A 12,491-nucleotide genomic window follows, 5' to 3' on the forward strand; every position below is an offset into this window, starting at 1 on the left:
CTACTTGTTCCCAAGGAATGTTTTTGTCCTTCCAATAAATTGCACATCTTGCTGACTTTATCGAACAAGAACTTATATAGCGTTGACTGTGTCCTAGCCAGCAGTCCAAGAGTCCGGTGTGGTTAGCGCATCTCATCCTTATACCACTCCTCTGAGGCAGCTGCTAGTGTCATCCCTATGATGAGGAAACCGGGGCTTGGGGGGTCAGATAATTTGCCTGAGGTTGTAAGGGGCAGAGCCAGACTCTCACCCAGGCAACCTGGCCGGAGGGCCCCCTCTTAGCTTCTCCACTGTGCTTTGCTCTGAGTGTCTGTTTTCCCCCTACATGGACTCTCAGAGATGGTCCATGATGCTGTGATGAGGAAGAGTTTGGGCTCTGGAATTGGACAGGATCAGCTCCACTTTCTAGCTGTGTGACTTTGAGAAAGTGACTCCACCTCTCTGAGGTCATATGTGTAAAGTAGGCCATGGCACAGAGCTGGGCACAAAATTTTCAACAAACAATTGTGATTAATATCGTTAATAATAGTAGTCTAGAAACATTTGTTGAGCAGATGCATTATAATGGGGTTGGCCAATTTTTTTTCTGTAAAGGGCCCAATAATAAACAGCTTTACAGTTCATTCAGTCTCTGTCACAACTACTCAACTCTGCTACTGGGTGAAAACAATTACTGTACAAAAATATGTAAATGAATGAGTGTGGCTGTGTTCCAATAAAACTTTTTTTATGGGCACTAAAATTTGAGGTTCATATGATTTTCATGGATATTACCCTTTTGATTTTTTCCAATCACTTAAAAACATTAAAACCACTCATAGTTTGTGGGTGGGTACGAGAACAGGCAGCTGGCTGGGTTGGGCCTGCCCCTGCAGTTGGCTGACCCCCACACTAGAATGTAAGCTCCACAGAGGGATTTGGGGGTGTTGGTTTTGTGGTACCCACAGTGCCTGGCACAATGCCTAGTGCATAGCAAGTGCTCCATAGATAGGCGTGCAGTAAACCAATACAGGGAACTGGGACTTGAGCTGGTCCTCGAAGGCTGGAAGGGTGAAAGGAGGGGAAAGAGCATTCCAGGTGGGGGAATGGCCCAAGCAAAGGCCTGGAGTCATGGGTAAGTTCAGTGAGTGTCCTCCTTTGGCCACATGAAATGATCAGTGCCCAGGTGGCTGGCTGGAATCACGCAGTTAGAGAACTGGGGACAGGGAAGGGAAGCAAGGGTAGGGGTAGATGCCTCACGTGCATGCTTCTGTTGGGTTATAGCTGAGAACCACTGGTCTTTTTTCTCAGCCTGCTGAAGAGAGAGAATCCACATGAAATCAAGAAGACTGACTTATCCCTGCCTGTCCCCCTGCCCGAGCTACTGCCCCCTTCCCATCCCTAAGCTGGGTCAGGGCCATCCTAGGAGAACCTCGCCCAGCCACCTCAGCCCAGACAGACAGTGAGCTTGGGAGAAGAAGTGGTTCCTGCATTTCTCTAGCCGGGCCTTGTCTCAGTGAGGGGCCCTGGTGCCTAAAGAAAGACATCTGAGGCTCCTGAGGGTTGAACAGCTGGGAACAGCCCGGGACGAAGCTGGGTGTCCGGTCCAACATGTGCTTCTCAGACTTTAACGAGCATCAGAAGCATCTGGAGGGCTTGTTAAAACCCAGATTCCTGGGCTCCTCCCAAGAAATGTTGATTTAGCCGGTCTGAGTGGAGCCTGAGAACCTGCATCTCCGACAGGCTCTCAGGGGATCAGGATGCTGATGGGGCGTGGACCCTGCCGTGAGCAGCAGGGACCAGAAGTGAGGGCCTCTGGGAAACAGCAGTCCAGCCTGCACCCCCGCTAGAGTTGCTCCTTTTCAGCCGAGAGCATGTCAAGCAGAGGCTCTGGAGAGCCTTGAGTGCCAGGCTAGGTGGTTTGGATTTTATTCTGAGCACTGTAGCGAGCCTTGCAAAGATTGTAAGCAAGAGGTGAGGCCACCAGGTGATGGATTAAGAAAGTTCACTGGAGGCGGGGAAGAGGCAGGTGTGGGTGGGGGCAAGTGGCAGGAGGAGGGCAGAAGGTGACATGGGCAGCTTCAAGAGCTACAGAGGGGATGGAAGAGACAGGGAGGGAGGGTCTGGGAGAGCACTAGGATTCCTGGCTGGGAAACTGGGGAGTCATTTCTGAGAGCAGGGGTTGGGGGCGGGGGGTGTTAGAGGTTCTGACGGGGAGGGGCACAGGGGCCGTCACTGCCATAGGCTGTGTGGCCGTCCCCTCCCGTCTGCAGGAGACCCCTCCCCTGCCCTGGCCACCCTGGAGCGTCCCCAGTGGCTTCCCCAGACCCCTCCCAGGCTGTGAGGAGGCTGCAGGCTACCCTGCAGAGTCCTTCGACTCAGCCTCTCAGGGCCCCGGGAAAAGCGCTCCTGGGCTCACAGGACCAGGAAAGGGCATTTTCTCAGCTTGCAGGTTCGCCCAGCCCTTTCCCTCCTGCCTCCACCTGCGGTTTCAGGTTCCCAGGGAAGTGGCTGTGAAGAGTGAAGGACCCTGTCTCACACGCATCCACCGGCAGGCACAGCTGAGCCGGGAATGCGCCTGGACACGCTCAGTTTTGATGTCACAAGTGCCATCCTCTATCTCCTCCATCCTCCTTCGGTCCTCCTCTTCCTCTCCCCAGCAGGTGACGCAGTGGGTGTCTTCTCTGCCCCATCCTAGGATAACCACCTTCACAGGCTGTCACTCAGCGAGTTTTCACAGCAACTCCCAAAGGGGAGAATTATGCTCTCTGCTTTACAGAGAGTGAGGCACAGAGTGATAAAGCAACGCACCAAATGTCCTAGAATCCTGGTAGGTCCAGGGCGAGCGGCGCTGAGGGAGGTGAGCTGTGCAAGTGCAGGGTCCAATCCTGTCTTTAAAATTTTACTACACGTAGCTGCTTCATAGTTTTTTTTTTTTTTGCATTGATTTTGACTTAAAAATATTGCATTAAGCACAATTTTAGAAATGTACTATCATAAAAAATATTGCATTAAAACTTTATTATTTTTTGGCATCTCCCTAAATTTTGTTCCTGAGGCAAGTGCCTCACTTTCCTCACCCTTGTTCCAGCTTTGGCAGAGCCAAAATTGGAACCCAGGGCTGCTGATTCTGAAGCTGGGCCCTCTGCCTTCTCCTTGCCTGTGCATCCGCGCACGCATGCCGTGTGCACCCCTTCACTTAGTCTCTGACTTGGTAAACGTCACTGTGGCAGTGTGGCGTAGTGGAGAGGGTGGGGGCTTGGAAATCAGATGGTCTGGATTTAAAGTCTTACTCCACTCTCGTTCCTGAATGGTGGTCCAGCTTGTGGTTCAGGGCACTGACTCTAAATCCCTGTGTACCTTGCTTTGAATCCTACACTGTCACTTTCTAGCTCTGTGAGTTTGGGTGAGTTCCTTAAAAGCTTGCTGTGCCTCAGTTTCCTCTTCTATAAAGAGAAATGCTAATAATAACATCACCACGTAGAGTTATCGAGGGGAAGAAGTGAGGTAATTTCTGTAAATCTCATGCAATGAGTGCCCTGTGTTAGTATTATTTTGCACCTTTGAGCAAGATACCTCTCTGAGCCTCAGTTTCCCCACCTGTGAAGGAGGGACAGTTAAACTACCTCACCACCAGTTTTGAGGATTGAGAAGGGGTGACATAGGTCAAGGGCCTGGCATGTAACAGTTGGTTGATAAAACTGGCCTCCTTTACTGTAGGCCCAGTTCTGTGCTAGCAAACCTGGGTACAGAGACACACAGCGTAGCTCCCCGCAGGAGCAAAGCTGCTGACGCTCCGACCTGCCTTCCAGCCCCACAAAGCACCAAGCTCTTTGCACATGCTCCTTCTCTGACCTGTGTCTCTGTCCCCCCCCCAACGCCATCCTTCTATAGGCTATATCCACAGGTCTCTTCAAGTCTCAGCTTACGTGTCCCCACCCCAGCGTCCCTGTTGGACATTTTCAATGCATTCAGTACTCTTCCTTCATGACTCTTCTCACGATTACAGCTAGGTACTTTAATTCCATTTCGTTAACGAAGTTTTGGATGCCTTCCTCATTTCACTGTGACCTGGCGAGGGCCTGGCCGGGTCTGCCTTGTCCACATGTCTGTCCTCAGCTCCCAGTGTGGCCTCTGGAGTAGTGCCCAAATGCGCTCTCCGGGCACAGTGCCTGGGTTCAAAACCCCGGCTCAGGCACCTGCGGGCGGGTTCCTTAACCCACTGCAGCCTAGTGTCCTTTTGTGGAAAATCGGGGTAGCCTTGATGGCTCCACTTCCCGAGGCGAGGAGGCACCTCGCTTGGAACCCTGCCTGGCCCGTGGTGAGTGGGGCTGGGATCATGTTGTCGGTGCTTGGGTGAGGGAGGCGAGACAGCAGCCCAAAGAAACATCCCCAGATCTTGCTCATCTCGCACCCCAGAGTGCACGGGTTGAGGGGTAGGGCTCTGCTCCAAGCAATCATTTATGGACTCAGGTTCCCTCCACTGCATTTCTTACCCTGGGTCTGTGGTGGTTCCGTGGGTGGAATTCAGGGGGCCCATGAACTTGGGTGGTGTCTGAGGTTAGAGTCCTCAGAAGCAGGGCCTGGGTTGGGGGTTCTTGCGCAGGTGATTTGTGGACGAGTGCTCCTGGGAGAGAGGCTGAGTGAGGGGGACGGAGAGGATGGGAGGGAGCAGAGCAAGGATGTGTCTCAGCTGGAGTCCAGCTCCAGCCCGCACACGAGGGGCCACGGGCATGGGTTATACTGCAGAGTTGGTTCTCTTTGGGACAAGAAGACTGGGTTGGACTTGGTGTCAGTCTGTCCTTGGTTGTGAGCTGCCTGGGTGGGGGTGGAGTGTTTTAAATTCTGGGACCAGAGGGCCTGGCTGCATTCTCTGGGGGAGCAGTGAACCCTGTTAGCAGCCAGCATCACAGCAGCTGGTGGGTGGGCACGTTTGGCCTGCGAAGGGCTCTGGGTGGGGGCACCTCAAGTGTCTACTGGGGATGGGAAGAGCTACAACTTGACTTTGACTGTTTTCCTCTAACTGCAATTTAGCATTTTCTCCAATAATGGAAGTAGGCAATAACATCAGCAGCGACGGTGAATTTATCACCAACAGAAATCACATATATTTTTATGACACATTACTGTGATAGCAGATATCCTTGAATGTCCTTTATACTCATCTACACTTTAAAACTACAGTAGTTAATAGACCGGCTAGCTTTTTTGTTTAATGTGTTGTAAAAGGACACACATTATTTTATTCTCTCTCTCTCTGTCTTTTCTTTTTTTTTTCGCAGGGACAGGCAGTGGGTCTCTGGCATGGCAGGCGAGAACTCTGCCCCTGAGCCACTGTCGCGCTGCCCAGGACATAACATTATTATATTACAAATTTTCTTTAAAACTGTTGGTAACAGTGTGTCAGTATAATTGTATTCCTTTGTAGTCTTCTGTATTTTATGCATTTTGAAAATTTTTAAAATTCTGAGATGGGGCCCATAGGCTTCACCAGGGATCTGTGACACAAAAAAAGTATCTAGAAAGGTTCTAGAAAGGTTACGTGTCCTGTTCTAGGGCCTCTGTCTCCTCGGCGTCCACCCAGTGATGGGAAAGGAGGGCATGGAGGATGGCAGTGGAGATTTTGTAGACCAGGCCTAGGAATAACGGACATCGTGTCTGCCCGCACGGCACCGGTCAGAACTCAGTCACCTGGCCGCACCCCACCGCCAGGGAGGCCGGAGAAGTGGTCCCTCTGTGTGCCCCGAAAGGAGGGGAAACGGTCCGCAGTGCTGAACGGACACTGACCGACGGCCTGAGCACGCCGTCCAGGCTGTGCCCTTGGTGGGGCCGGGGAGGACGGGCAGAGGCCTGGTTCTCTGGAGGGAGCCTGAGTCTCTTGTCTCCTCAGGACAAGCCACGCTAAGGCCAAAGCTGGGGCAGCGGAACAGGCCGCCCTGGCCGCCAACCAAGAGTCCAGCATTGCCCGCACTCTGGCCAGGGAGCTGGCTCCGGACTTCTACCAGCCAGGTAGGGCCGGCCAGGGCAGGGTGGGGGGCAGGGCAGGGCAGGGAGGGGGGCACCCCCGCACTTTGCTTGCGGGAGAGCTGGGAGGCCCAGCTGGTCCCTGAATGCCTGTGAGCTTTGGAAACTGGGCATGGTTCGCATGTGGGGCCGTATGTGATGCCGGGACACTGGGGGGGGACACACCCTTGCCCTCTCATTGCTGAGATTTTGGTGAGAGCATTAGAGGCGCCCATCCGGGGACTGGCCCTGTGCCAGGCGGTCTCTTCTCTCTACTCACATCAGGGCAGACATTGGAGCTGATGAAGCTAGAGGAGGGAGGGGAGTCCGGGTGATGAGGGGCCAGGACGGCTTCCTGCTCTTGCACAACAGTTGTGGTCAAGCATTAATTGAGCGCTGTCCAGGGGCCAAGCACTGGGCTGGGCCTGCAGATGCAACTGGGATCCAGACTCCAGAGGAGCAGGAATCACAAAGATGACGTGGTTGGGGGGCGGGGGGAGCCTGCAGACTGTGTGAACTCAAATCCTGATGCCACTGCTTACCAGCCGTGGGACTCTGGGCAGTTTCTTGATCTCTAAAATGGGAATAAGATTAGCAGCTACTGTTTTGTGTGGATTAAATGCATGGCAGGTGGGAAACCCCTTGCCCCGTCCTAGTAAGCTGTTAGCTCCGGTTTCACTCTTACGGTGAACTCCCACCCAGGGTGAGGAAGGCTGTGTGGTTAGAACAGGGGCTGCAGGACTCATCGGAAGCCCTTCCTGAGGCAGGCGAGTGGAAGGGTTAGGGAGGGCTTCCTTCAGAACCAGCCGTTTCAGCTGCATCCTGAAGGCTGGGAGAAGTTCCCCAGGCCCGTGGGTCTCAAGGCTTCACACCGATGGCTGGGCCCACCCCGAGTTTCTGATTCAGTAGGGCTGGGGTGGAGCCCAGGAGTTTGCATTTCTAACAAGTTTTCTGGGGTGCTGCTGCTGTTTGCATGGGGACTGCACTTTGAAAACGATGACATCCCTCTGTGCCGGGTGGGACAGGGGACCCAGGAGGCGGGAGCTCCAGGTACACAGACCCTGAGACAGGATGGCACGCCGGGCAGCTGGCCGTGACACAAGCAGCGGGTGGTGGGAAGTGAGGCTGTGGGGGACGGTGCGTCTCCGGGCCTGGACCCACTTCTCGTTAGGATCGGCCAGTGGCAGCCCCGAAGGACAAGGGGTGGTCTCGATATTGAAGGGTTTGAAGGTGAATCCCGTGATGAGGTTTGCGTTTTCTAAACATTTTTCTGGCTGCAGCAAGGAGAGACCAGAGGGGGTCTGAGTGGGAGGCCCTGGAGCGCAGTTCTGTGCCTGGAAGGATGAGCACCATTTGCACATGCAGCTTCCCGACACAGTGCTCCCCCACCCCCCACCCCCGCTGCTCCTGGGAAGGGCTCCATGTCTATGCCAGGCAGTGAACGCTCTCTTTTACGTACAGTTTTTCAGTTCATCCTTCCCTCAGTTCTCATATAATGGTTGCCCTTAGGCCCATTTTACAGATAAGGGAATGGAAAGAGACCGGTGTTGTATGCTGGTTCTGGTTCTGCCCTTTGTCAGCTGTGTAACTTTGGGCAAGAGATTTAACTTCTCTGAGCCTCAGTTTCTTCTTCTGTAAAATGGAGGTTAATAATAGCAACCACATCATAGCACTGGAAAAGGACCATCTGATTTTTGGAAATTGCTTAGCACTGTGCCTGGCACTTGGAAAATGCTCTATGGGTGCTGCTTGGGTAAGTAAATGAAGCTCGGAAAGGTCAGGTGGCTTGCCCACCGTTACCCGGTGGTGGGACGCGGATCCTGACCCAGCCTCTCTGTGTCCCCCCGCCCCCGGCAGGTCCTGAGTATCAGAAGCGCCGGCTGCTCCAAGAGATCCTGGAGAACTCGGAGAGCCTGCTGGAGCCCCCCGACCGGGCCCGGGGCCCCGCGGGCCTCCCAGGGCCGACCCGCGAGAGCCCGCAGCTGCACGAGCGCGAGACCCCCCGGCCCGAGGTTGGCCCCCCGTCGCCGGCCGGGACGCCCCCGCAGCCCAAGCGGCCCAAGCCCCGGGCGTCCAAGGACGGCCTGCTGAGCCCGGGCGCCTGGAACGGCGAGCCCGGCGGGGGCGGGGGCAGCCGGCCCGTCACGCCGACCGAGGGCGCGGCCCGCGGCAGCCCCGCGCACCCGGCCCCCGAGCACATGGCCATCGAGGCGCTGCAGACGCCGCCCGCGCCCGCGCGCGAGCCCGAGGTGGCCCTGTACCGCGGCTACCACAGCTACGCCGTGCGCACCGGGCCCCCCGAGCCGCCGCCCTTCGAGGAGGAGCCCGAGCCCGAGGTCCCCTCGGCGGACTCGGAGCCCCCCTCCCCGGCCATCGCCCCTGCGCGCGTCCCCACGCCGCACGGCCCCGAGTCCCCCGCCAGGCTGGAGCCCAAGCCCATCGTCCCCAGAGCCGAGCCCAAGGCCAAGGCGCGCAGGGCTGAGGCCCGAGGGCTGACCAAGCCCGGGCCCAAGAAGAAGTCCCGGAAGGAGGCAGCGCTGGTGGCAGAGGCCGAGGTCGAGGTGGAAGAGGTGAGGCCGTGGGCAGGAGCCGCGCGCCCGCAGGCAGTGGGGCTGGAGGCAGGATTCCCGCGGTGGTTTCTCGGAGGGCGATGGAGGCTCGTCAGAGCAGGGGCAGGTCCCAGTAAACGGACCCATGGGGGCCTCTGTAGCATACATTCCACCGCACAGGCCTCCCTGCCTTTTGTGCCGGGGCTCTCATCAGCAGGGGGCAGTTCTCTGGAGAAGGGGCCCATGTGAACACCCACCCGGGCAGGACTTGGGTGCTGGGCCTTGGGGCTGGAAACGTGGAGCTACAGCAGGTCGGAGTGCACTAGATTCTGAGGGACTGCAGAATGTGTCCCAAGAGGAATTAGCAGGAGAGGGGGTAGGGCTCAGGGTCCCAGGCCTGACTCTGCCTGCTGTGTGATCTGCGACATGTTCCTGCCCCTCTCTGGCCCTGAAGTTAACTATTCCCAGGACCACTTCCCACTCTGATGGCCTTCGGTCCAGGCTCTGGGGATACAGCAAAACCGGGGATAAGCAAAAGTAGGGTCCTTTTAGTTCCCGTTTTTCTGTCCCACATTTTTGTGACATGGGGTTGGGGGGTCTCGAGGCCTGGGGACTCAGGCAGACTCTCCACTGGCCCCAGGTCCCCAACACGGTCCTCATCTGCATGGTGATTCTGCTGAACATCGGCCTGGCCATCCTCTTCGTTCACCTCCTCACCTGACCCTCGCCTGCCAGGTGCGGATGGGGGGAGGCGGTGGGAGCCCGGGGGGAGGCCTGGGCACCAGGGTCGTGGAGGAGGGACCTGCCGGATGCCCTTTTTCCAGCAGAAGCAGTGAGCTCTGCATTCTCCCATTTCCTCATTCGTTTATTCACTCACTTGACCAGCCTTTACTGAGCAGCAGTCCTGCTGGGAGCTGGGGGCACAGCAGGGACTTGGCCCTGCCTTCAGAAACAGGGTGAACTCAGCAAAAGAAACCCCTTAGCTGCTTATGTGACAGTCTTGCAGTTAAAACATTGAGCAGAACTGTTCTTGGCTCCCTCCCCCTGCGTCCCTGTGAGTCTAGGCCGAGCCTGCGTGGGGCGGGCAGGGCTGTCTTCTCTCTGCCCTCTCTCCCTTGCCCCACTTTAGTCTCTGATCCGTCTGCCCCCCACGCCTCCAGCCCCCACTTCCAGAAAGCCTCCCGCTAGGCTTGGTCCCAATCTTCTCCTGGTCATCTCCTGGGTGAGGCCGTGTAAGGAGGAGGTGGGTGGGGGCCTGCGCTGGGGGTAGCGTCCCTCGCCGGGCGCGGGGTGAAGCACCTGCAGGGTGAATGAGCCGTTTGTGCTGTCCGGCCCTGCCTTCGCCACCCTCGTCCTGTCCTCGGCGGTGCTGACAGTTTCTGCCTCTTTCCCCCCCTCCCCAGGCGCTAGCTCAGTGTGGGCTGGACCCCCACCCCAGGCCAGAGGAAGGGGGGGTGGGGGGAGATGCCCGGCCGGTCGCCCTGTGAGTAGTTGCTGACCGTGGAGGGCTCGGTGACCTGGAGGCTGGGAAGGAGCATTCCCGGGAGACGCCGAGTGGGGACCGCAGGGCCCGGGGAGCCCGCGCCAGGCCTGACCCGTGCCCGGCTGGGGCCCAGCCCCCGGGGCCCTCCCTGGCGCCCCGACTCTCTTGCTGTCTCTCCGCAGGGCCAGGAGTTCCAGCCGCGGAGCCGGGACCCGTCCTTCTGCGAGGCCGGCCGGGGGTGCCGAGGAGGCCGCTGGCCCCAGAGCCGCTCACCGCGGACGCCCCGCAGCCGGCCGGGGAAAGGAGGCGCCCAGGACTGGTCGGTGCCGCCTCCGGCCTCGGGGACCCCCGGCCGCATGGAGAGCCCTGAGGGGCCCACCCCCCCGGCCTTGTCCCAAGTTACCCCTCCCTGGGCTTTCGTGTGTTTTGGAAGATGTCACTGAACCAAGTTCTTAATATTAAATCCCACCCCCTCTTCCTCTTATTCCCCCACCTTCTTCTTTTTTTTTTTTTCTTTAAAGCTTCTAGCCGGTGGGCTGAGGTCTCCCACAGAAGCACGAAATCCCTTGTGGGGGGCACCTCAGAGCAGTGCAGCCGCCCTTCCTTTTGCAGACTTGCCCCCGCCCGGCCCCGTGGTCACAGACGGCCTGGGTGACAGTAGAGGGGCGGACACGCCCCACCCCAGAAGGCCCCTGCCCTATACTTCCCCTCCACTGGTCCAGTTAGCTCCCGCCTGGGCCCACGGAAGAGGGGAGCCCCCGGGGAGCTGGTAGGGTTGGCTGGGAAACCGCCGCCCACATGGCCCGGGGAGGAGTGTGAGCAAACGGGAAGGGGCAGTCCCACCGTCCTTGTTTCTGAGTGCACCTCACCCTGAGGTGGGGCCTGCATTTAGAGCTTCCCGGGTGCTCAGGGTGGGAGACGCTGAGAGAGGTCACCTTGCAGGACCCTGAGGCTGGTGAGACGGGGTGACTCGGTGTGGCCTTGTGGATTGACCTGTCTGCTCCCCCCACCAGGTTTCCTCATGGGAAGTGGGGGCAGTTCCCTGGGGCCCACTATCAGGCAGGTGCTGAAGACAGGGAATGCCAAGATGCATTTCCCAGAAAGAGAGAAGGGAGTCGGGGGCTCTGACTGGGTGCTTGGGGGTGCCCCTCAGCTTGCTTGGCAGAAGATGATATTGGCATGAACCTCATTTAGAGATGTTTGTACCACACAGGGTCTCTGGGCCCTGGTGCTTGCCGGGCATGGGTGGAGCCTGGGGCGGGGAGGAAAGGGCTGGTAGTCCTGCCCCAAGGAGAATGGATGGAGAGGTCTGCTGGGCCCCTGAGAGCCCAGGAAGGATGCGGGGATGGCATCCAAGCAGAGTTTGGGGGAGCTGCTGCTGTCCTGCCTTGCGTCTCTGGATCTTAGGGCTCTGGTAGTGTGGCCAGGTCTGCCCAGGCAGCTCTGCCTCCCAGAAGTTTGCCTCTTAATGGGGTCAGCTTCTCCATTTTGGCCTCAAAACTTGGGAACTTGCCCCTCCAGCTTCACACTTGATGTTTTAAGCACTGTCGGGGCCTGGTGGCCTCACTGGAAACCTGAGCTGCATTTCTGTGGAGAGGAGCCTATGGATTCTCCCATTCTCAGCCCACCTGAGCCGTGGCTCTGCATCTGGGTCTGTGGGATTTTCTGGATTCCTAGGGAATGAGGGGGCAGGGGAGGGTGGGGTGGGGACCTTGCTCAGAGCTGTGGCTCCAGGCTTCGACACCGAGGCCAGTGTCCGCAGCTTTTGGTCTAGTCCAGTGCTCGGAACAGACCTTTGGCTGTTGGGGCTCCAGGGCCCGGCTTTGGTTCAGGATGCCGCAGTCTATGCAATAATAAACCCGCATCTGCCAACGGGCTCTGGCTGGGCTGCAGTGTCTGCTTGTGGGCCCAGGATGAGGCACCGGCTGAAGGTGGGCTGGGGAGAGGCTGGGGGATTTGGGTCCTGCTGGTTGGGGGTCCTCGCTCTTTCTTGCAGTTCCTGTAGCACCTCTTGAGGGACAGCTGGGGGGCTTCAGTCCTGGAGGGGCCGTGCTCAGGCTGCAGACCTCCTGGGGTAGAACCTGAGTTTCCAAAGCATACTTCCAGAGGCGTCTCTGAGCAGTGTATGGAAGGAGAAAGAGACTGCCCTTTGAGCTTAGGTCACCCAGGGCTTCCATCCTGGCTCAGCCACTGATTTCACTCTGAGCCTCAGCTTTCTCATCTATGAAATGAAGATGATAAGACAGTCTACCTCATGGGGGTTGTAACAAGGCTTACATTAAATGTTGAAGTTCATATGAAGTTCAGCAGTAGAGGCCGGTTGAGAAATGTAGACTTATTATTATACTGTACAACGGTCATTAGCTCTCCCAAGCTCTCTTGCACTCTGGCTGAGGACTCTGGAAGCCACAAAGGGGTGGAGATGCTTCAGGCACCACTTGTAGAGTCACAGGATGCTTCAGCAAGGACATCTGGAG

At 57.4% G+C, this 12,491-nt stretch overlaps 1 protein-coding gene across 1 annotated transcript in view; it reads left to right on the forward strand.

Moving 5' to 3' along the window:
• Nucleotides 1-10,498, forward strand: part of JPH2 (junctophilin 2) — a 67,507-nt gene extending 57,009 nt beyond the window's left edge. The window contains exons 3-6 of the mRNA XM_077168151.1: nt 5,870-5,988; nt 7,840-8,552; nt 9,172-9,266; nt 10,197-10,498. Of these exons, the coding sequence (XP_077024266.1) occupies nt 5,870-5,988; nt 7,840-8,552; nt 9,172-9,252 (913 nt within the window). The 3' untranslated portion in view covers nt 9,253-9,266; nt 10,197-10,498. The remainder of the gene's footprint in view (nt 1-5,869; nt 5,989-7,839; nt 8,553-9,171; nt 9,267-10,196) is intronic.
• The last annotated feature ends 1,993 nt before the right edge of the window (nt 10,499-12,491 follow it).

The sequence above is a fragment of the Tamandua tetradactyla genome, chromosome 1 (genome assembly GCF_023851605.1).
Source record: "Tamandua tetradactyla isolate mTamTet1 chromosome 1, mTamTet1.pri, whole genome shotgun sequence".
Taxonomy (NCBI): Eukaryota; Metazoa; Chordata; class Mammalia; order Pilosa; family Myrmecophagidae; genus Tamandua; species Tamandua tetradactyla.